Genomic DNA, 26,425 nt, shown 5'->3' on the forward strand with positions numbered 1-26,425 from the left:
ATGCAATACTCAAAGAATGCTTGTTATTTATTAAAAAGCATGATAGATGTAGTATATCCATATATTTAAAGGTACTGTATTATGCACACGTTTTTTTTTATAAGAATTAGATACACCCATGAGGGCATCAGATTGTAATTATTGCACATCTTTATTAATTTCTCTTTGAATCATTCACAAATTGTCTATACACAAGGGGATTTAGAGCTTGGCATATGGTATTGACACTTCACTTTCATAAATAACCTTATGCTGACCCTTAGATCAATGAAAAGGATATGTTGGGGATACATGTTTGTACATCAATCAAATAACAACACTGTAGCCATGATAACTATTCAATCTGTGGAACAAATGATCCAATTAAAAACACACAATGAATATGATAAAAATATGTCTAGAAAGTAAACAACACTTAAATCGGTATGTATGAAAAATTAGGGTGTAAGCCTAAAAAGTATTTAAAAAATGGAACAATATCAGGATGGTTAAAATAAAATTCAGGAAAAGAGGAGAAGATACACACATGAAATATGTAAAAATGGATTAATTAAAGCTCATAGTTGTTGAAATTACATGTAAGACACTACAGCAAAATCATAAAACAGCAAGTTCTGTCTGAACTGTTCAATATGATTTTGTGCAATTCTGTTTGTAAATGTGAACACTGAAATATATATCAATGTTTTAACTGCCATTTTTTTTAAATATCTTTGACACCATGTACACCAGTCACTTCTTAAATTTTTTTTTTTAATCATTACAGCACAAAGTGTGATTTCTTTAATTTTTACCTTTGAAAACTACTCTCTTACCATATTAAGTTTCAAAGTATCAAAATTTTCTGCATCATTATTTAGAATAGATATTTGGGGCCTCAATGGCCATGATCGCCAAGTAGTTTAAGTAGTTCATCTACTGTATCACTTGCTTGTCAACACGAGGTTGTGAGTTAGAACCTTGCATGTGACAGCATTTAACTCCAATCTTTATTGACTAGGATTTTCCTGCTGAATGTTGGTGGTTCTCTGGCTTTCTCCACCAATAAAAACTGACCACCACAATGTAGCCAATGGTGCTGTAAGTGGCTTCAAAAACAATCAAGCAATCAGAATAGATATTCCTTGCCTTGAATAAAAACAATTTTTATCTAGAGACATGAATTCAACAAAGAACACATAATGAGGAAAAAAATAACTCCAACTTACCCATTCTTGATTCATGTTATGTTACACTCTTTCTTTCTAACATTATGCCTACTAGTGAATGATTTAATAGCTTGTGAACTTTATACAAATTTCACAGAACATGTCTTTTATTTTTAATGAAACCACAACAACAGACCCCCTAACTTCCAAATGTCTGTAAATCTAGGAGTCCTTGCATGAGGTGTTACACTGATATTTTAATTGCTAGCTATAGGTTTTAGACTAACAGGTTCACTGAAGTCTAAAATTGTGGAACTAAAGCCAAATGTGGATAACTTTGCCAACTTTGACCAGAGCAAATCTAATATATATGTCTCCATAACTAAGATTGACTATACATGTACATGTATCAAAATGTCATGAATCATGTGAATACATTTTTGAGAAGCAGTAACCATTCTTTTTGGGCTGCAGATTATTATGTAAGGTGATATATAATTGTATTTGAGTAATTTGATGAAAATAATATTAAAGTATGTATTATAATGTACATGTACAGTGATGTATGTTTCAGAGATCATACTGGAACATTTAGAAAACAACAGTTAGATAATCCTGATATTCTGAAGAATTTCATCTCAATAATTTAAGGTAATGCATGTTCATCTCGGAAAATTGTGTGGTAAGGATTTCTTGGAGTGAAGCCTTAGATAATTGTTGATGACGTAATGTATTTTTCTCTAATTCTTCATCAGTCAATGCTTTATTAAACTGGACTAATTGTGCTTTTTGATTAATTTTTGATAATATGCTTGCTAACAGATTTTCAATGGTTGGGACTCTTTAATAATGCCATATTACTTTGACATATTTATAATTTTGATCAGTGCAAAATGAAAGAGGTGACCAAATAAAAGGTAGAAAGATGAAATTCAAAATTTTTAAAATTCTTTATAAATCAGCTGTATAATGTATCTTGTAAGAAAAGCATGTCTATTGCATTTTAAAATACAAATATTTAATGTTACAGTAGACCAATTAATTACGAAATAATAAAGTTCGGGTTTTAATATATTATGTATGATATATTCTAAGAAAAGGTTCAACGAACAAATTATTTTGCTTTAAAAACAACTTGACTGTCTTGTGACAATTTGTATAGAAAATTTGAATTTAAAGAATTCAGGCCCTTTAAATTTTAGAAGAATAATATTCACTCATGCACAGTCTGTTTTAATTCGGAGAAAAGAAAAAATAAATGAGTTGTAAGTTGACTGTATATTTTCTGACACAGAATGGCATCTATTAAAGAAGCTGTAAGACACAGGGGATATGAATCTATCAGGAATGAAGGTTGGTTAACACCAGGTGTTGTGAATTTTACTAATTCAACCTCTTATTTCATTTCTATTTTATGCTTGTGTTTACTAACAGTTTGTTGCTTGGTTTTCTGATTTGCGTGTTTATTTCTTATTGCTGAATTTTATTTTAGTTGTATACTGACTGATATACTGTAAATTCAGAAATTATTGCGTGCATTTATTATTGCGATTTTGTCATTTTGGACTAAAATGCGATTTTAATTTTTGCGATATTGAGAAAATTTCTGCTTCATTCATATAAAAATAATCAAAATGCGAGTCCAAAATATTGTGATTATAACCCTGTCGCATTTTTCGAAATAATAAAAACATCGCAATAATTTCTGAATTTGCAGTAATAAATATTTATATATAAATGACATTATAACTGTCATTATAAAAAGTGGAGATTTGATGTCCTAGTTCAATCCACAACATTCATTAGAAAAGGCCTCGATCCAAGGTTCCTCTTCCTGATTCAACTCACAACATTCAGTAGAAATGATCTGCGCCAGAAGTTTAGTGCCTTGTTCAACCAAAAACATTCATTGTAAGGCCTGGATCCGAGGTTCTTCCTGATTTAATCCAAAAAATTCATTCAGCCCAAAACGTTAATTAAAAAGGGCTTGTACCAGAAATTAAGTGTCCTAGTTTAAACCACAACATATTCAGTAGAAAGGACCTGTTCCATAGGTTTAGTGTCCTGGTTCAACCCATAACTTCATAAGAAATGGCCTGTGACAGAGGATTGATGTGTTTGCCCGAAGTAACCCACAACTTTCATTAGAAAGGGCCTGAATCAGAGGTTTGGGGCCCAAAACATTCATTAAAAAGGGCTTGTACCAGAAATTTAGTGTCCTAGTTCAAACCACAACATTCAGTAGAAAGGACCTATTCCATAGGTTTAGTGTCCTGGTTCAACCCACAACTTTCATTAGAAATGGCCTGTAACAGAGGATTGGTGTGTTTGCCTGAAATAACCCCCAACTTTCATTAGAAAGGGCCTGTGACAGAGGATTGATGTGTTTGCCCGAAGTAACCCACAACTTTCATTAGAAAGGGCCTGGATCAGAGGTTTGGGCCCAAAACGTTCATTAAAAAGGGCTTGTACCAGAAATTTAGTGTCCTAGTTCAAACCACAACATTCAGTAGAAAGGACCTGTTCTATACCTTTAGTGTCCTGGTTCAACCCACAACTTTCATTAGAAAGGGTCTGTAACAGAGGATTGGTGTGTTTGCCTAAAGTAACCCACAACTTTCATTAGAAAGGGCCTGGATCTGAGGTTTTGGGGTCTGGGTTCAACCCACAACTTTCATTTGAAATAGTCTGTACCAGGGGTTTTGTGTGCTGGTTTAACACATTCTTTAGAAAAGGCTAAGATTGGAGGTTTAGGATCCGGGTTCACCCAACAGCTTCAGATAATTTTCCACCATGATTATTTGGTCCATCCCCGGCCCTCAGTCATGGCAATTGATTTTGAAACTTTTATTGTGTTATATGTATTGCCATTATTATAAGATTATATATATATATATAAGAGGCAAGTGACTTTAGCAGTTGCAAAACTGAGAATTAATGATCAGAAATTTTAATAGATATGTTATATTAAAGGAATAAGACAATGTTTTTGTGCAATTTTTTGTTCTTATTGTGAAGTTAGTAGCTATGATCCTGTAGATTTGTAGTGAAGTTAGTAGCTATGATCCTGTAGATTTGTAGTGAAGTTAGTAGCTATAATCCTGTAGATTTATAGTGAAGTTAGTAGCTATAATCCTGTAGATTTATAGTGAAGTTAGTAGCTATAATCCTGTAGATTTGTAGTGAAGTTAGTAGCTATAATCCTGTAGATTTGTAGTGAAGTTAGTAGCTATAATCCTGTAGATTTGTAGTGAAGTTAGTAGCTATAATCCTGTAGATTTGTAGTGAAGTTAGTAGCTATAATCCTGTAGATTTGTAGTGAAGTTAGTAGCTATAATCCTGTAGATTTGTAGTGAAGTTAGTAGCTATAATCCTGTAGATTTGTAGTGAAGTTTAAAATTATTTTCAAAATGATATTAGATATATGCATTGTGGGTTAGGAGAAGAAGTGTCATGTAAAATCTGATGCATTCAGTTTTGAAACATCTCTAGCTTTTGGTAATTTGATAGTAAGGTGTAAATCATTTTAAAGACATTTTCAATTATCTATTTGACTTGTCACTGTGATTCACTATAGGTTAGCCCTTATATAGAATCAGATATCATTCCAAGTTTTTTGGGGATTTTATATTATTTCAAGTTTCATATTTCAGTGTTGAATATTTGTATGTACATTTATTTGTTGGTATGTTCCTTTGTATGTTGTTCGTGCATCTGTCAGCCTGTTTTCATCAGTGTTTGTGATTTCATATGGTTACAATAGATTTTGTATTTTCTGACAGTCTAAATTTTAAGGTATGAATGAAAAAGCCAAGATATGGTTAAATTTGAAATATAAATTGCAGTGTTAGGTTTAACCACACAGAAGGGGAGATAAGTCACTATTTTCTTAACTCTTACTAACCTATATTTAGTAGTAGAGGTACAAGACAGATTTAAAGTACTATCACTGTCATAACTGTTAACTGTGGACTAAAATAACATCAAAAGTCCAAGCTTAGTTCTGCAGTGTTTTTTCAGATAATTTTTTTGAGAATTTAAAATTGTCTGATTTGAATTGTTGATGGACTGGAAGACTGAAAATAACCTGTAATGCATGCAGCCATTTTATAGTTAATACTTTATTTTTATGATTTTGCTGTCATATAATTCTGTAAACCAACTTATTTTCCTCAATACTTTTTTGTGTGTTTTTATGCTATTGGCAAATTGGTAGCTATTTATTTTTGTCATATATATATTCTAACTTCGTTGATGAATTCATATAGGACAAGCTCTTCCAAGTAAGACATATTCAATTTACATTAGCCTTATTCATATAGGACAAGATCATCCAAGTAAGACATATTCAATTTACATTAGCCTTATTTTCCTACTTGCAAAAGTGATGTAAATAAATTGCTTGACAAAACAATAAAATCATACGTTTTTTGGGGGTTTATTTTGCTTTGGAGTAAGGTAATTCAACATAGGCATCAAGAACATATGTAGTACGTTATTGAGTTTGTACATTATATAAAAAGTATAAGTTTTTTATATGTCTCTCACATTTTCACGTGCTACAATTCATTACAGATTCTCCAGAAAAAACAGATCAAAGAAAAATGGAGAAACAGGAAACTGTTGGTATGTTTCATTTATTTACTATTCCAAACACTTAAGGACCCATTTATTTTAGATAGACCACCTTTATGTATAATGTGCTTTTCCATAGAAAATACTTTAGATTTATTTAATATTAAAAACACCAATTCTGATATTTTAGTCAGACATATTTTTTAGTATATTTCAATAACAGTCGATAGGTCAGATATTGATTTTTATCATAATTTGACCCATCAACCACCACATCAGGACCCAAATTGAATCACTTTATTATTTGACAGTCCTTGGACAGAACCAATGGTTACTTTTTTTGCATTTTTCACAGCATTTAACATGTTAATTGGGTTACAAAGATAAGACAGATTTTTATTGAAAATGTTTAATACATTTACAAGGTATACATGCAGAGGATAAGAGTAGATGTTCAACGTAACCTTAAATTTACATTATTTAAAGAATGCATTTTTTTCAATGTTTTATATAAAAATTAGATGTGGTAAGACTGCCAATGAGACAACTATCCACCAAAGTTCAAATGAAGTGGATGTAAGCAATTTATAGGCAACAGTACAGCCTTCAACAATGAGAAAAGCCCCATACCCTATAATGGGCTATAAAAGGCCTCGACTTGAAAAATATGAAACAAATCAATTGAAAAAACTAACAGTCTAATTTATAACAAAACAATTTACGAAAAACAAATATGACAGACATGAACCAACGACAACTGTCTATTGTCTTTGCAGAGTTGGGCTTTTTTCAAACATTTAATAAGACAAATGTTTGGGCTTTGTTTTTGTTCCTGTTGACATATCTGTTGAATCAGTTAGACCGGTTCCTGTTTGGCATCACTGCAAAGTCAATGGCCCAGGAGGTTCACTTTGGGGACCAGGCTTGTATGATCAACAGTACTTATTTCACAGACAATGATCTGAAAGGCTTAAACAACACCAAGATTAAATGTGAAGCTAGTACTGAAAATATGTAAGTCTAGTGTAAAATATAATAATTAAAATAAATAATACATGTACTCTCGTCAATAACATGGAATCTTGAAAGAATAATTGAAAGAATAATACTTTTTTTTCAAAAGTTTTATCATTTAGCATAAATAAAGAATGTACCTATAAAACAGAAAAAGTAACTGTATTATTCTTTTATAAACATGAATTAATTTATGCAAAAAAGTTTATGTAATGATGAAGTTAAAAAAAGTTTTGAAGCTACAGTTAATGTCAATCATTCTAAAGATATGATTGTTTTAAGTCTTTTGATTTGTTAGAGTTGCCACAATTGATAGTCTGAAATAGTACACACAAAACACAGACATCAATAAAAATTTGATAATGTTATATTTTAGATGTTCTAGTTTAGTAAATGACAATGGCAGCTATGTATGTAAATGGGACTATAATGGTCAGGGATTAGAGTACCAGTTGGTAGCTGGTCCCGTTTTTATAGTCATTTACACATTTTCTGGAATCTTCATCAGTTTTGCTGCTGACAAATATAATCGTAAGGTTATGTTAGCCTCTTGTTTGGTTATCTGGTCAACCATGACATTATTGACAGGATTTGTGAACAGTTATTGGCAGATAGTCATCCTGAGATTTGGACTAGGTATAGGGTAAGTAATTTGTGAACAGCTATTGAAATGTATTGGTAGATAGTAGTATGAGATTTGGACTAGGTATAGGGTAAGTAATTTGTGAACAGCTATTGAAATGTATTGGTAGATAGTAGTATGAGATTTTGACTAGGTATAGGGTAATTAATTTGTGAACAGCTATTGAAATGTATTGGTAGATAGTAGTATGAGATTTTGACTAGGTACATGTATAAGGTATTGACATACTGTAAACCAACTTATTTTTGTGGATACTTTATTTCGCTTGTAGCCTTTTCTACCCCAATTCGCGGTGATTTAATTTCGCGATTTTCAAATTTACTTGATGTAGTTAGACAAGGTAAGATCCTTGTTTTAAATTTTTGCTACGATATATATATTAGTGTTATTTTCCTTCTTGCAAAAGTCACGAAAATAAATCGATCGCGAAAATTAGTTGGTTTACAGTATATGGACAGTTAATTGTAGATGTCATTCAATGTTTTTTTTTGTTGGGAGAAGGATGGGTTAAATTCCCTGATATTAAATAAATATTAATGAAACAAATCAGTAAGTGACCTAGACCTGTTGTATGGCAAAATATTGGTTGCCTTAAAAAGTATAATAAAATTAACAAACTTCAAGGTAAATTCAAAAAAAGGGGAAGTCCATAAAAATCACAATTTCAAACGTTGTCAACCAAAGGAACGAATGAAAAAACAACCGTCATATTCCTGACTTGGTACAGGCATTTTCCTAAACTTACCTTTCAGTGACAATCTAAATTTAACACCATCATTCCTGGTAAACTTTTTATTCATAGCCTTGCTGATTTATTGTTTAATTTTATCTTGTCTGTTTACATAAAATTTTTGCCTATTAATCATGAGCAAATTACAGTCAATCAATCAAATTTTACTTTGAATTGTCATAATAGTTAAAGATAGATTTTACAAATATTTCAATCTAACTGAATGACAGAAGAAACAAGTAATTAGTTGACTTCATATTAGATCAAAGGTCAGTTTGAATAACTTTGTATGAATCTTGATTCTGTTTTATTTCAGGGAGGCTGGATGTACACCCTTTGCAGCTTCCATGATAGCAGATTACTTCCCTAAGCAGAGTCGTGGATTAGCATTAGGTGTATATAATTGGGGTATCTACATTGGCTACAGTATGTCATATGCTTTTGGGAATTTTATCAGCAAGGCAAATATAAACAATCAAGTAAGTAACAATTGAATAGATGAAAGTGGTTATAATTATTTGAATAACATGGTTTCACCACTGTTGCTTGGAGTTTGTTTCATCTGTAACATTTTTGTTAGGTGTCCTTTCAAAATTATGTTTAGTGATTCAGTTCCTTTATTACCTAAATCATTCAAGGTCAAAGGTTACACATTCAATTTTAATCAAATTTTATACAACCGCAAAAAAATTTTGCGGTCGTATATCGGTATGACGTTGGCGTCGTCGTCGTCCGAAGACACATTGGTTTTCACACTTTAACTTTAGTTTAAGTGAATGGATCTCTATGAAATTTTACCATAAGGTTCAATACCACAAAAGGAAGGTTGGGATTGATTTTGGGGGTTATGGTACCAACAGTTAAGGAGTTAGGGGCCAAAAATAAGCATTTTTGTAACTTCCTGACATAACTTGTGTGTTAGTGTATGGATCTCTCTGACATTGTACCACAAGGTTCCATATCACAAAGGGAATGCTGGGATTGATTTTGGGGTTAATTGCCTCAAAATTTTAGGAATTATGGGCAAAAAAGGGGCATTTTTCTAGTTTCATTACAATAACTTGTATGTCAGTGTATGAATCTTTCTGAAATTGTACTACAAGGTTCCATATCACAAAGGGAAAGCTGGAATTGAGTTTGGGGGTAGTTGCGTATAACAGTTAGGAATAAGGGGCCAAAAAGGGGCCAAAAATAAGCATTTTTCTAGTTTCCAGACAATAACTTGTGTTCAAGTGTATGGATCTCTCTGAAATTGTACTGCAAGGTACCATACCTCAAAGGGAAGGCTGGGATGGATTTTGGGGGTAATTGCCTTAAAATTTAAAGAATAAGGGGCCAAAATGGGGCAAAAAACAAGCATTTTTATATGACGATTCTAGTTTCAGGACAATATCTTGTGTGTAAGTATATGGATCTTTATGAAATTGTACTACAAGGTTCCATATCACAAAGGGAAAGCTGGGTTTGAGTTTGGGGGTAATTGCCCTAAATGTTTAGGAATTTGGGGCCAAAAAGGGGCCTAAAAACAAGCATTTTTCTAGTTTCCAGACAATAACTTGTGTTCAAGTGTATGGATCTCTCTGAAATTGTATTGCAAGGTACCATACCACAAAGAGAAGGCTGGGATTGAGTTTTGGGGTGATGAATCATAAGGGGGTTCAAAAAATTTGGGGGAGGGATTTTTTTTCTCTTTTTTTCCTTTTTTTTTCTTTAAAATATTCCATTTTAAATTGGTTATTTCTGATTTATATATAAAAGCAAATAATAATGATATGGTTTGAATAGGTAAATTAAAATTTTTTAAGTTCTTAGACCACATTCATTCTGTGTCAGAAACCTATGCTGTGTCAAATATTTAATCACAATCCAAATTCAGTGCTGTATCAAGCTTGAATGTTGTGTCCATACTTGCCCCAACTGTTCAGGGTTCGACCTCTGCGGTCGTATCAAGCTGCGCCCAGCGGAGCATTTTATTCAGATATATAATTTTGTCCAAAGTTCTGTAGAGAATAGCTGTTAATTCTGTCCTGTTTCAGATTTCGTTTTTCACCCATTTATGTTCTGACTCTTACAAGAAAATGGTTGTTTTGTCTAGGTTTATTAAGATACTGTGGATACATGAATATTATTCTTGAGTATTGCTATATATTCATGTATACACTAATTACTAGATTCATGTGTACAAGTCAGTTATAGATTCAAGTATACACTAATTACTAGATTCATGTGTACAAGTCAGTCATATATTCATGTATACACTAATTACTAGATTCATGTGTACAAGTCAGTTATATAATCATGTATACAGTTATTACAAGATTTCGTGTATACAAGTCAGTTATATATTCATGTATACACTAAATTACTTGACTCATGTGTACAAGTCAGTTATATATGCATGTATTCACTAATTACTTGATTCATGTGTACAAGTCAGTTATATATTATTTTGATAGGTAAACCACGAATATAAATGTTCAACAATGTACACATTTTCTATTGGTCTGAATGCAGTCTTTGGCAAAACCACAAAATCAAATATTCATGAAAATATGATTTCTCCTCATTCATGAATTTGCAGCTTTTGAAGAAATCTTAGAAACTGTATACATAATAAACATAATAGAATACATGTACAGGTTTCATATAAACAAAATAAAAAATCACAAATCACAAATATACTGTGAAAAATAGTTTCCTAAAACATAACTATCTAAAGATTTAATATGTTTATGGTAGACTAGGACATTTATATACATTGCGTAATATTCATTGTATTTAGGGTTATTCATGGTATCTTAGGCCATGTATATATAATATTTGTTGTTTTAGGGATGGAGATGGAGTTATTTTTTAGCAGCCATTCCAGGTATAGTTGTTGCAGTCTTGTTGTTCCTAACAGTTAAAGATCCACCTAGACAACAAAGCGAACCAGATAAGGATGCAGACAAAGAACAGAACACAATGAGTGTTGGATACAAAGCTAAGAGAGTTTTTACCAGATTTTTTAACCCATCTGTGATGTTGTTATTGCTAGCCTCATCAATCAGGAATGCAGGTTTGTTCTAAACATTCAGTTTAATAAATAATCTGAAATCAGACCTTGGGTTGACATTAGTATTCAACATGTGACTTTTGATGATGTTGATGGATGACTGTTTAATGTTCAGTGACATGTGACTTTTGTATGTTATATATTAACTCTTCTTAAAAGAAGATAAAAAATTCAGCAAATTTGTTGTGTTTCATGATACAAACCACATAGAAAGCATAATTTTTGCAGTTTATTCATATAATGTGGATTCATTTATTTTTCGTGGTTTAATATCAGTTTCATGGATTGAGGAAAAATTGTGGATCTTTGATTTTGTGGATTTACCTAAGTCTGCATACAACCCAATAGAAAATTTATACTTTTTTAAACTTTATAGGTTTACCCACAAAATCCACAAAATTGGTACCCCACAAATATTAATGAATCCACTGTATGGAAATGTTCTCCAATATTCAGAAAATAATGCATGCATAATGTTTTACCTTAAAAATTAAATATGATGAAGTAAATTGTTATGTAAATTTGAATCTCTGCTTTATTGTGTACATTTGAGGCCACACAAATAAATTTTTGACCTGAAATGCCAGAAATATATTTTAGAAAAAAATATATATGAATTTAGGCTGTACTAAAAAAAATATTTTGATATCTTCTTAAAAGACATCTTTCAAAATGGTCTTCTGGGTTAGGCCTTTGGCTCATATCCAAACAATAATGATAAGATCTCAAAATGGAGTTTTTAAGCAGTTTTCACAGTTTTGCATTAAAAGCAAGAAGTTTGAAGCTCTTAAGCAAATATGCAAGACTCAGTTTAAAAATAAAAATACTGATAACTGACTGACTAATGCTTTATGTACATCTGAAGAATAGTATTTGATAGATATATTATATGTTTTTGTTGTTTTTTTTCAAATTTGAGCTAAAAGGACCAAAAAAGGTGCCTTATCATTCCTTCTCCTTCGAAAATTTACTCTTATATTTCTTCTGAACTTACAGTACCCAATTACTGTCATATATTAACATTAATCTTTTGTATTTCAGCTGGCTATGTAATATCCTACAACACACAACAGTACTTTACAGACTTACACCAAACAAAAGAACAGATAGGTGACTACATGTCATGGATACCTATTGTAGGAGGTATACTCAGTGTTACTGTTGGCGGTCTTCTGTCCGATGTTATTGTCAAACGATTAGGACTATATTCTCGAGTTATTGTTATATTTGTTAGTTTGGTAAGTATTCAGAAGTATTTTGGGGTATTAATATAGCAGTTATACCTGTAGCAAAGTTGTTTTTGCAAGTGACTTATTAACATGTACAGTCAAACCTGCCTTAAGGGTCATCTCGTTTCAGCAGTCACTAGCCTCTAACGGTCACTTTCAGACCCTCCCAAACTTTTTTCTATATAATTTAACTCATTTCAGCGGTCATCTGTCTAACGTGCTCAGCAGTCACCTTATTATACGACCGCAAAAAATTTTTTGTGGTCGTATATTGGTATGACGTTGGCGTCGTCGTTGTCGGCGTAGTCCGGCGTCGTCGTCCGAAGACGCATTAGTTTTTGCACTCTAACTTTAGTTGAAGTGAATGGATCTCTATGAAATTTTACCATAAGGTTCAATACCACAAAAGGAAGGTGGGGATTGATTTTGGGGGTTATGGTACCAACAGTTAAGGAATTAGGGGCCAAAAAGGGGCAAAAAATAAGCATTTTCTAGTTTCCAGACAATAACTGTGGAACGGTGTATGGATCTCTCTGAAATTATACTACAAGTTTCCATACCACAAAGGGATGGTTAGGATTTGCTTTGGGGGGTTATTGCTCAAACCGTTTAAGAATTAGGGGCAAAAAAGGGGGAAAAACAAGGTTGTCCTCATTAATGGACAAACACTTTAGTACAAAACATAATTTAAAGCTGTGTAAGGGAGATAAATCAAATACATCATTGAAATTATCTCCCTTACACTGCTTTTAAATTATGTATAAAGTAATGGTTAATGAACAATTAAGATAATTTAAAACAGTGTAAGGGAGGTAATCCAAATACAACGTTTTGGTTACTTCCCTTACACTGCTTTTAAATTATGTTTAAAGAAATGCATATTTATAAAGGAAGACCAGTATGGCGCATTAGATTTGTAAAATCTTTGACCACATTTATTTATTTGTTATGACGAATCTAACCGTGTATTTAGATTTTTAATTTTGGGTCCAGTTTTCAAATTGGTCTACATTAAGGTCCAAAGGGTCCAAAATTAAACTTTGTTTGATTTCAACAAAAATTGAATATATGGGGTTCTTTGATATGCTGAATCTAAACATGTATTTAGATTTTTGATTTTTGGCCCAGTTTTCAAGTTGGTCCAAATTGGGGTCCAAAATTAAACTTTGTTTGATTTCAACAAAAATTGAATATATGGGGTTCTTTGATATGCTGAATCTAACCATGTATTTAGATTTTTTATTTGTGGACCCCGCTATCAAATTGGTTCATATTGAGGTCAAAAGGGTCCAAAATTAAACTTTGTTTGATTTCATCAAAAATTGAATTATTGGGGTTCTTTGATATGCCAAATCTAACCGTGTATTTAGATTTTTAATTTTGGGTCCCGTTTTTAAATTGGTCTACATTAAGGTCCAAAGGGTCCAAAATTAAACTTAGTTTGATTTTAACAAAAATTGAATACTTGGGGTTCTTTGATATGCTGAATCTAAACATGTGTTTAGATTTTTGATTATGGGCCCAGTTTTCAAGTTGGTCCAAGTTGGGGTCCAAAATTAAACTTTGTTTGATTTCAACAAAAATTGAATATATGGGGTTCTTTGATATGCTGAATCTAAACATGTGTTTATATTTTTGATTTTTGGCCCAGTTTTCAAGTTGGTTCAAATTGGGGTCCAAAATTAAACTTTGTTTGATTTCAACAAAAATTGAATATATGGGGTTCTTTGATATGCTGAATCTTACCATGTATTTAGATTTTTTATTTGCTATCAAATTGGTTCATATTGAGGTTAAAAGGGTCCAAAATTAAACTTTGTTTGATTTCATCAAAAATTGAATTATTGGGGTTCTTTGATATGCCAAATCTAACCATGTTTTTAGATTTTTAATTTTGGGTCCCGTTTTTTAAATTGGTCTACATTAAGGTCCAAAGGGTCCAAAATTAAACTTAGTTTGATTTTAACAAAAATTGAATTCTTGGGGTACTTTGATATGCTGAATCTAAACATGTGTTTAGATTTTTGATTATGGGAACAGTTTTCAAGTTTGTCCAAGTTGGGGTCCAAAATTAAACTTTGTTTGATTTCAACAAAAATTGAATATATGGGGTTCCTTGATATGCTGAATCTAACCATGTATTTTGATTTTGGACATTGGACCATAATAGGTAAATTAAAAAAATTGAAGTTCTTAGACCACATTCTTTCTGTGTCAGAAACCTATGCTGTGTCAAATATTTAATCACAATCAAAATTCAGAGCTGTATCAAGCTTGAATGTTGTGTCCATACTTGCCCCAACTGTTCAGGGTTCGACCTCTGCGGTCGTATCAAGCTGCGCCCAGCGAAGCATTTTATTTTTGAACGAAATCGTCATTTTAATGTTTTTAACTACCAAAAATCTTCATGACGAAAAATATATGTTGTCAATGTTGAAGTCAAAATGAAAATCTAAACCGTTTGCAACCGAGATCACGCAATAGAAGGTGAATTTTGAACTCACCTTGTTCCACTCTTTTCAGTTTCCATTGAAAACAGTATCAGTGACTTATTTCCCCACAAATATTATCATATATCAACATTTTCTTCGCTCTTACAGCGCAGAGATCCGCCATTTTTTATTTCATTGCTCGCAAGTACGATAACTCTACCGATTGAAAACACTAAAACAATGCTAAATACCTGTTTGACTGTATATGCATGTAGAAAAATATAAATTGACACAACTATGTCAAACTTAGATCTTCTCTTATTAGGATACATCAATAAAATTAGAAAATTGTGAAAATTAATTTTCACAAAGTCAGTTAGATAGAACTTTACATTAAAATAAGCTGGTTTATAAATGTCTAGAATGTTAATACTACTAAGACAAAAAGAGAATGAAGGTTGATCTCTATCAAGGATGACTGCCACTATTTATTTGAATGTAAGATTTGACAAGAAAAAAACAGTTAAAAAAGTTCTGACAATCCTGACCTTTAGATAAAATCAATCATTACCAAACTTTGTGTAATTCTTACATATGTAATCATTACGTATGGAATAATTGTGGTTCTTGATCTTATGAACACCCCTCAAAAATGGATGTCATTGTAACTAACCTTGTACAATTTGACATGAATCCCTCAAAAATGGATGTGATTGTAACTAACCTTGTACAATTTGACATGAAATGCAGTAAAACAAATATTTCAAAAAATCCTTTAAAAGGCAAGATCTTTACAAAATAAGGCAACATGAAGCATATTTTTGTTTTTGATAGTACTTTAATGATTCAATTAAAATGATGATAGTAAAGTTTTGATGCAATTAAAAGTTGATTCATGATATAGATTTGTTGAGTTTTGTGATTTTTGAGATTTTCATTTGTACTTAAATATTGTCTAGTTGCTAATCTGTGGAATTATACACCTTTGGACAAGGTGGCCATTGATAAGAAATATGATAGTTGTCTAATTAACAATCATACATCATCTTTTTATTTGTATATAGATATAAAACCTGATTTTATTGTACATATTTTCCAGGTATTAGCTGCACCATTTGCTGCTGGAACTTTATTTTTTATGCCACCTGGTGCTTACTTATGCCAAATACCAACATATCTATTTGGTAAGTATAGTCAGACACCTGTAGATTAGACAGATGTGGTAGAACTTTTCTCTGATGTGAAGTTTGTTTTGAGTTCAACATAATATCTGGGAACAGTATATATGTTCCTGATGATATTGATCAGTTTTATTTATTTCTTTGATTCTTAAATCTCAAAATTGAAAAACAATGAATCCTGAATTCCTGAAAAAGCATTTTTTCCCAGATCAAGAAAAAATTAATCATTAATTCCTGAGTCCTAAAAAGTGTAAATCCCCAATTTCTGCAAAAATAAAGTCCCAATCCTGATGTCTAAAAAAGGTCCTTCCGCCCCTCATACATGGTATATCTAAATAACAGCTACCCCATATCACAATAATATGAAGATATTTTTTTTTCTAGAAGCCAAACAAAAGTGCAAGGAACAACAATCACTGATAACATAACTGATTAGTGATATACACTTTTACATGGGGCAAGGGTTATTCAGGAAGGTGTTCAACAATACCCTTTTATATCTTGATCCTTATAAAAATGGATAGCACTGAGAGAATTATAGACATATATAGTTGAGTATATTTATTTATATATTTACAGGTGAGATGTGGATAGGCATCACCATAGCAGTGTTAGTGGAATTGGTACCGTCTGATATCAGAACGACAGGAATAGCAGTTTATTTATTTATAATTACAAACATTGGTGGAAATATACAGCTACTTGTACCAGTTATTAAGAACCATATAAAAGAAATGCATAAGCATGACATTCCAAAATATCCAGATGTAAATGCACTAAGAAGTAAGTTTTATCATCAGTTTTTTTAAGTAGAAATATTGTAAATTCTGATATTTTTGCATGCATTTATTATTGGGATGGTTCAACAATGGACAAGAAAAAGAGATTAATTATTGCGATTTAGTAGGGAGCCTCCTCATGGGGTTTTTGATTATGTGATTACTTGGCCGTTTTTATAGTGATTATTTAATTACCAGACCAAATATTTCATGATTATTTGATTATTTGATAATCTAGGACTGTATTATTGATTATTTGATTATCTTGTTTAAAAAAATAATTAGTGATTATGTGATTATATTGGCAAAAAATTTGTGATTATGTGATTAATACTTGGACACCCCCATGAGGGGCCTCAGTAGGAATACTGAAAATTTAGAAATTTTTGCAAACTTTTATTATTGCCATTATTAAACAATGGCCAAGAATGCAAGATTTAGGAAATGTTGCACACAATAATTCTATCAACATTTTAAATGAAAGGTTTTTTTGTGAAACCTATTTTTCTCTATTTATGCAATAATAAAAACTTTGCATAAATTTCTGAATTTAAAGTATTGTATGGGTTTAAGTAGTGTATAAGGGTACATAGTTCCAGCAGAAGGAATATTTAATGAGTAAATCGGTATTACTGAGTAAATCGGTATGAATTATGATTAAATAGTTCATTAAAATTGGACATGTTGGATCTTTTTTATGACTGTAAAACTTAGTGTTATATATATTGGTCGGCAGGTCAGCACTTATTAAATATTAGTATACAGTAATTAATGGAAAGCTTAATACTAAAATATATGATAAAAGAGATGATTTTTCATTTCCTATCGTTAATTATCCATTTTTAGATGGTGACGTTCCCTTGTCACCATCTTACGGTGTTTATATATCTCAACTTGTACGATTCGCTCGTGTATGTAACAATGTTTTAGATTTTAACGAGAGAAATTTATGTATTACTGAAAAATTATTACACCAGGGTTTTCGATATCACAAACTAGTCAAAACATTTACTAAATTTTATCATCGGTATAAGGACATCATTCGTAAATATAGCTCAACATGCAGACTTCTTATACGTTCAGGTATTTCACATCCAATTTTTTATGGAAATATTCTTTATAAAGCACAAAAATGTCAGTATTCACCTCTGAAGCTAACAAAACCTTTAAATAGACTTATTAAGAAGGGATATAGTTACGATACTGTTGTCAGGTCATTAAAGATTGCATATTTTGGCGTTAATATTGATTCACTTATATGGTCTTTGCATTGGCACTAAACACAATTATTTAAAAACCAGTTGTTGGCATGACACGGGTGATGTTCTTCTCATATATGTTATGATGGTATGATACTAAACCCCTAACAGGAGGGATTGTGCCTGATATTCATATGATGAAGACATAATCTTTCAATCAGTTAAATTGAGGTCTGGAGCTGGCATGTCAGTAACTGCTAGTAGTCTGTTGTTATTATGTATTATTGTCATTTTGTTTATTTTCTTGTGTTTCCTATTCTGACATCGGACTCGGACTTCTCTTATACTGAGTTTTACTGTGCGTACTGTTGTGCGTTTGTTTTTTTCTACATTGACTAGAGGTATAGGGGGAGGGTTGAGATCTCAAAAAACATGTTTAACCCTGCCGCATTTTTGCGCCTGTCCCAAGTCAGGAGCCTCTGGCCTTTGTTAATCTTTTTTTAATTTTAGTTTCTTGTGTACAATTTGGAGTTTAGTATGGCGTTCATTATCACTGAACTAGTATATATATTTGTTTAGGGGCCAGCTGAAGGACGCCTCCGGGTGCGGGAATTTCTCGCTGCATTGAAAACCTGTTGGTGACCTTCTGCTGTTGCCTGTTCTATGGTCGGGTTGTTGTCTCTTTGACACATTCCCCATTTCCATTCTCAATTTTATTAGTATTTATATTTAATGGTCGGCAGGTCGGCACTTATTAAAAATTTGGAAAATATGTTTTTATGACGTAGTAATACCTTTATATTTAGTGGTCGGCAGGTCGGCACTTATTAAAAATTTAGAAGATATGTATTGTCTACTAATGAAGTCGGCATTTATAAAATAGTAGTGTACTACATTATACATATACATAGATGAATAAGTGCCAACTGCCGACCAACCGACCTTACTTTTAAGCATACATAGATGAATAAGTGACGACTGTCAACCTGCCAACCTTTCTTGTTAGCAAACATAGATTAATAAGTTCCTACTGCCAACCTTACTTTTAAGAAAACATAGATGAATAAGTGCCGACTGCCGACCTGCCAACCTTACTTTTAAGCATACGTAGACGAATAAGTGCTGAATGCCGACCTGCCGACCTTACTTTTAAGCATACATAGATAAATAAGTGCCGACTGCCGACCTGCCGACCTTACTATTTTATAGAAAACATTTACCAATAAGTTCTGGCCTGCTGACCTTAGTATTTTAGTAAACATTTACTAATAAGTGCTGACTGCCGACCTTAATTTTTAGTAAACATATACTCACTAATAATTGCAGACCTGCCGACCTTACTTTTTAGGGAACATTTACTAACTAATAAGTGCAGACTGCTGACTGCCTACCTTATTATTAAGTATACATTTAAGTGCCGACTGCTAACTGCCGACCTCACTATTAGAAACAACTTCAACGTTATTTGAATTTAGTAAGATTGCAAAATATCTTTGCACGTATGATTTTCTATTTTTTGAGCGTATGAATATATTTTTAACCGGAACTATTTGTCCCTATATCCTACTTGAGCCATTGTATGTACATGAGCAGCAAAGCCATGAATTACTAGGAAATATATAAATACCAGTTACATTGCTTTAATTGCAATTTGTCATGTTGACGTTGTTGGTCTTAAGGGATGAGCTAAAGAACACACACCGTACTACACGACTAAAGGACATAACAACCTCATAGCGTCAACCTGAGTGTTCTCTGATATTCATCCCATTACTGTTACATTTGTTTTTTTTTTATATGGCATAGTAATTGATAAAATGCATTTTAAGCTCCTGAAGCACTTTCTGTTTTTAGAATTGTGAATGAAAATAACACTAGAATAATTTCATGTATCTGAAGCACTTTTCTGGATTTACGTTCATCAGGAACGCTCAAACCTAAACATTGTAGAGATGTATAGATACGTCAAAATTTTAGGACCTTTATAATCAATAAGGGCCAAAACAGAATAGCTAGATTAATTTAATGGTCAGCTTTGCCTGAAGGAGTTGGGACCTTAGTTTCTTTATAATTTATCATTTATCTTGACCACTCGGCATTCAAGAAACATTTTGCTTATAATTTTCATTTTTCACTGCTGGTTTGAATTGTAATTTTTTCACATTGATAATATTTTCTTTTCTTCACTTAAAAATAAAAATACTCCCCTCATAGAAATGAAAAAAAAACAATCAAATAAACAAGTGAAAAGAAAGAAACATAAAAAACTATATAAACAAAAATGAAATTATGACAAAAAAAAAGATAAAACTGAAAAAGAAAACTATTGTCTTTTAAAATTATGAAATATATACCTAGTAATTAGATGGCTGTAGAGATGTTAGAAGCAATGAAGTTGGTTTGAAAATAATTTTGTTTTTTGCAGCTGCTTTATACATACTGTACCCAGGGCCATATCTGTATGCAGCATTTATATTTGTATTTGTGATGCTATTGATGAAAAGAGATCAAAGAAAAGCTGAACAAAGTAATTATGTACCAATGAAAGATTCTGTACAAAATTAGATATATGTTTACATGTATAAGCTATGTAAATTATTCCATTCACATATTTAATTTATTTAAGAACTGTTAGATTATTTCCTCATTGAAATTCTCTGTAAGAATCATGTCTCCTTTCTTAATACTGTGGATTTTTTAATTTTTTGTGGAATAATAATTTTTTGTGGATTTAATGAGTATCTGGGTAATCCAAGAATTGATGTGTTCAGCAAAATACAAGAAAAAATTCATTCTTTATATTTTTTGAAGGCAGCAGTTCGGAAGAGTGTTTTTCTTCTTCTTCCTATGGTGTGTAATATTTGAATACAATAGTTGTGAACAAACTTGTAGATTGGTGTCATAGATATTGTGGATTCAATGTCATAAAGGATTTTGTCGAGCAAGTCATTGATTTACAAATTGAACATTATGTTATTTTGAGCGTAGTGCTACCACGTCATAATCTATTTTAAATCAATCATTGAGTAAGAGGTGAACATTCAGTGTTGTGTGTATCCATAATGTTGTCTTAAACCATGTGCAAGCACATGAAATTCAGAGGTTTTTGATGCAAAATGTTTTGTTTCAATTTTAAGATATTTTTTTCAACAACAGAAATAGGAAATTCTTAATATAAAGTTGTGCTATTGATACAAATCATCATTTGACACTTATTTCCAAACTGTTTTCAAGAAAATAGATGCTGTATTCTAATGCACATTAGTGTTTCCCTACCTAATTGTTTTCAGGAAAAATCAACTGAAAATAAAACCAAAAATGCCAAAACTCTATTAAAGAGATTTTGATACTCCAATTATTTTTTTTTTCTAGCCAAAATATTCATGAAGATTGATTAAATAACTTTGAAAATGACTGTCTTGAGAATTTTTGTAAAATTGGTTTACAGTGGTATGCAGGTCTAAATCAGTCATTTAACTTCTTGTTGTGGTCAGTACTGGCTTAATGTATGTATGTCAATGGAACACTATTGACAACTTGTAAGTTAGGTTTATTTGAAACATTTGCATTGCGTATTTGTTGCATAAGTGGATATTAGGTCTTAAACAGTTTTGGAGTGTGAGTTGCCATGTTTTTTGTTTTACAGAATAGATCATCAATATATTTATTTGGTGCCGTGGGGCATGGGTGGACTAGTACTGTACCACCATCACCAACTGCCATGAGAACTAACCAAAAACCAGCAACACTACTTATCCTATAACCAACCACCACTACTACTTACATAACTAACTACCATCACTAACAACAATCTCACCAGTCACCTCTACCATCTCAAACAGCATGAGTTCTACATCTTCCTGCATGACATATTTGCCACTGGATCAATCTAGCTTTGCCATCAGCCACCACCACTACCACCACCATCAGCCGTCACTATGACCACCTTTATTTTCACCATTATATACCACCACTACCATCCATTTTTACTACTACAACTACTAATACTACTTCAGCTACTAATACTACTTCAGATACTAATACTACTTCAGCTACTAATACTACTTCAGATACTAATACTACTTCAGATACTAATACTACTAACTGTTATGAACAAACTATTTGTGCATGGATTGTGACTTGCAATTTACACTTTCATTTACATTCTTTACCAGCCATTTATCATCAATGAAGATGCATACATTTTTTGTTGACAATTATACATCCTTAATTTCCTCAGGGATAATTTTAGTAATGAAATATTAATCAGATTAAATATATACTAATATTTTTTTCTTTTGGTTGTTATTTGTATCTTCAAATGAATCACTAAAAGTGAACGGAATAATAAAGGGTTATAAGGAGACCTCACCAGTTTTCTTGTCTTTGTTGAATTTCTTAGTAGATGAGACTTTCGCCTCACCTTGAACATTAACAACAACAATGTCAAATGTTATATTTTAAGAATAAATCGGGTCAATTGTAGATTATAATAAACCAGCGATATCTGATATGTCATTGGATTAGCATCCAATTTGATTTCATTGATAGTAAACATGAGGCCCTGCTACTTAAGTCACTCTTACATGATTTCGGAATTTTTTCATTGTGCAAATATTAAATATTCTGACAAGTAGCTTAACAGATACTCTTTGTCTTAAAGAACCCTAAGGACACAAGTTTAGACGGTAATTATTTGAAAAATATGTAAGTTACAGCTATATTTGTATGTATAAGGATCATTGGATAGAAATTGATTGCATGCAGTGTATTCAAATAAAAAATAAGGAGACATCTTTGTAAAAATAGAACTAAGCTAGCCTATGAATGTATGTCGTTGGCAGTCTAGAGTAAACTATACTTACATAAATATATACAGTCTCGTTGCTATCTCTCAAAAGTATGATGATATTGTCATCATTTACTGCAGTTTTCTTTGAAATCTAAATAAGTTAATTTGTGTTCATCCTGTGAATTTCAATCAATTTATTTTAATACAACATCTTTGATTCGAGCGTCGCTGAAAAATCTTTTGTAGACGCAACGCACGTCTGGCATACACAATTTTAAGCCTTATATCTATGATTAGTTTGTTTACTTGTTTTTTTTTTCAAATAGAATATAACAAAATGCATATTTTATATTGACTACTGTTTATTTGCAATTAGTTTCTGGATGACCATAAATCTTGAAAGCTATGGCCATTAAATACAAATATTTGCAAACACAAAAATTATTACAAAGTTTATGCTGACAGTATGTGACAACTACTATTCATAAAGTGCAATCTTTCTGTAAACTCCAATATTTTTCTCTATTTTCTAAATATTTTTTATACATTTAGAACATTCCCTATAATTTAGGACCAGATGTGTATTTTAGATTGCTCTACTTTTAAGCCATCAGTTGTTATGATCAATCAAGTTAACAATTCATGTTGTTTTTGAATTGTTTAATTGTTTTACATTAAGATAAAATTCTTGGATCTATATTGTTTTAAAAACAGTATTAATACTGTAAACTTTATTTCATCCATTTAAATAGAAACTCATATAATGTTTTTTTTTTTTTTCAGGTGCTTACACAATTCTCCCCGACACAACTGCATAGCAACCTTTACCTTCAGTTAACTACCTAGCTTGACTTTCCATGGAGAAGGGAACCCTCAATATGGATTTTCCTACTATTTTTTTCATAATGTAAAACTGCATGGTTTACATTTGATCTGTAATGTTGTGGTTATGGTATATACAATGATATAGTTTGCTGTTTACATTTACCAGTTTAAGACCATTGATATAGACACATCTAATTAAAACAAGTGATATTTACATTGACATTTTGACTGTTCACTACTATGTTGACAATCCGTTATGAGATTTTTCTTCTTGTGATGATATTTTAAAATGTAAATCATTTTATAGTCATAGCCAATGTACTATCTCAATTGTATTGACACATATTAAAATACTCATGTCCTAACCTTGTAATAAATGATTTGTTGGAAATGTATATAGAAGTTTTAAAATATGTTTGAATATGTTCACACTATGTATAAAATTGTTGAAAATGTAATATAAAATTGAGAATGGAAATAGGGAATGTGTCAAAGAGACAACAACCCGACCATAGAGTAGACAATATGTTTATATACATATTACAGATGTAAACATAGTTTCTTATGATTATTTGATTTATACATGTGCTATATATAAACAATATGGAAAAAGTATGAATGTAGTAAAATTGTTTTCTGTTACTCTAAATATTTAGTACTCAAAATATTTCCTAAATATTTAAAAGTACTCAAATTTTAAAGTTACAGAGATATACATTGTCTGCATTAGTTATATTTATCAGGTTTAATTTTTTGAACAACTGTGCAACTGGGATAAAGCATGCATGGGGTAAACCTTTTTTGTTTATTTTCCTGTAGTAATAAAGCCAGCTTGTAACCATATTTAAGCCTGAGTTTTACAATTCTAACCTTCAATCTGAAGTGTTTATACATGGAGCAGTGGAAGTTCACAAGCATGAAAAAGACACTGTTATTGGGGAACTAAGCATGTACTAGCAGTAGAAAGCTATTTAATCAATATATATATATATACCGTTTAACAGCAAAATTGCCAATGATAAATGGTAGGTTGTATACATCTTTACACACAATGCTTGGACATTTGACAGATCTGTAATATGATGTATAGTGTTTTAGCTTACTTATGTCAACAAAACTACTTTTGTGTTATTTCAACTTAATGAAATTGTTTTTCTCTGAGACAGCAATTTATTTCAATAAAAAGGATATTTTGGTTAGACATCAAAGAAACAGAAACTCAACAACAAAAAAATAGCCAAAAGACATCAAGACAGCAACCTCTTTTTAAACTCAATCAGTAGATTTACAAAACATAAATAGAATAACAATCAATAAAAACTAAAAATCAAGAATGCTCAAGGTCAAAGTTTATGATAAGAAATCATGCCATCCTAAATTTAATATCTGTTGATGTACTTCATAGAATTAATGAACTTGTGACAAAATTGTAATCACTTGCCAGAATTTAAAATTTATCTTGCATTCATGCATTATGGGGTATTTTAGCAACAAACAAATATTTTTCTTTTTCGTTTGAATTTAGGGATTTCTCTGTTTAATATAGTTATATTATTTATATATGTTCAAAACTGGTTAGAGCAGTTGTAAAACGGGTTCTTGTTGTTATAGATTTAGATATATGGGTAATATATATGCATGTCAAATCCTTTGGTGGTTTAATGGGTGGGGTTCCATTATATTATTTAAAGGAATGGTTGAGCTGTCAGTTCATCGAAAGTGCAATCAGTAACTACAGCGAACAGTTTGATGTTTATTGTCATATTTATGAACATGGATCATATAGAGTTTATGTTCATTTAGATATAGTAATGTGTTGGACAATTTGTTGCATGAAAATGTCAATATGAATATTGTAATTAAATTATATTAGATTATTATGTTATTAAACATTGTTTGCAAGGGAAAAGAACAAGTAACTGCGAGCAACCAAATCTATATTACAGCTTTATCTTATTTATACTATGGAATTTAGTAAAGAAATACTTTAGATTCAGATGAGCATTGAGAGGGAAAATTGAATTCTTCTAGCATAATCTAATGACGGATCAATTTCAAAGAAGACATCAGCCCTTAAAAAACAAGGGGAACAGTTGTGATACTCATATACATATGTCAGTAATGAATAATATTTGTATTTTTTTATGACTCATACTTTGTGCAATAAATTTTAAACTGTATTTCAATTTATTTGAATTTATTATTTTCATTGGTAACATAAGCAGTCCCCTAAATTGCTAAAGGAAATGGTTAAAAAACCGATATTTGCTGAACTTATTATAATCACTTTGCTAATATAAGTAACAGTATAGAAAAGCTTTAACATGATGTTTAATTTTCAAATCCTATAAAAATGGAAGGAACATTAAGTATGGTTATACTGATCATTTTAAGAAAATTTACAAACTGGAGGCTCGTAGGACCCTTGTATAGATCACCTGGCATTTTTATACGACCGCAAAAAAATTTTGCGGTCGTATATTGGTATCATGTCGTGTCATCGTCTGCGTCTTCCAAAGACAGTTGGTTTCCGGACAATAACTTTAGTAAAATTAAATAGAAATCTATGAAATTTAAACACAAGGTTTATAACCACAAAAGGAAGGTTGGGATTGATTTTGGGGGTTATGGTCCTAACAGTTTAGGAATTAGGGGCCAAAAAGGGGCCCAAATAAGCATTTTTCTAGTTTCCAGATAATAACTTGTGGAATGGTGTATGGATCTCTCTGAAATTATACCACAAAGTGATGGTTAGGATTTGCTTTGGGGGGTTATGGCTCAAACCGTTTAGGAAATAGGGGCAAAAAAGGGGGAAAACAAGGT

General features: G+C 31.4%; 1 protein-coding gene across 3 annotated transcripts; it reads left to right on the forward strand.

Annotated features, from left to right (window-relative positions):
• The first annotated feature begins 1,650 nt into the window (after positions 1 to 1,650).
• Positions 1,651 to 25,782, forward strand: LOC127729229 (MFS-type efflux pump MSMEG_3705-like). Of its 3 annotated transcripts, XM_052236960.1 has the most exons (12): positions 1,651 to 1,799; positions 2,443 to 2,501; positions 5,724 to 5,774; positions 6,500 to 6,737; positions 7,114 to 7,380; positions 8,427 to 8,589; positions 10,943 to 11,168; positions 12,207 to 12,403; positions 15,926 to 16,010; positions 16,587 to 16,790; positions 20,411 to 20,512; positions 23,561 to 25,782. In XM_052236960.1, exons 2-12 carry the CDS (start codon positions 2,444 to 2,446, stop codon positions 23,593 to 23,595), a joined length of 1,626 nt encoding a protein of 541 aa, XP_052092920.1. In that variant the 5' UTR covers positions 1,651 to 1,799; position 2,443; the 3' UTR covers positions 23,596 to 25,782. The 3 variants fall into 3 exon arrangements, with proteins under 3 accessions (XP_052092920.1, XP_052092922.1, XP_052092921.1); XM_052236962.1 differs by lacking the exon at positions 2,443 to 2,501 and having other exon boundaries at positions 1,707 to 1,799; XM_052236961.1 differs by lacking the exons at positions 1,651 to 1,799; positions 23,561 to 25,782 and adding an exon at positions 21,632 to 22,351 and having other exon boundaries at positions 2,363 to 2,501.
• Positions 25,783 to 26,425: the final 643 nt, after the last annotated feature.

Source organism: Mytilus californianus, unplaced genomic scaffold, assembly GCF_021869535.1.
Source record: "Mytilus californianus isolate M0D057914Y unplaced genomic scaffold, xbMytCali1.0.p SCAF_2, whole genome shotgun sequence".
Classification (NCBI taxonomy): domain Eukaryota; kingdom Metazoa; phylum Mollusca; class Bivalvia; order Mytilida; family Mytilidae; genus Mytilus; species Mytilus californianus.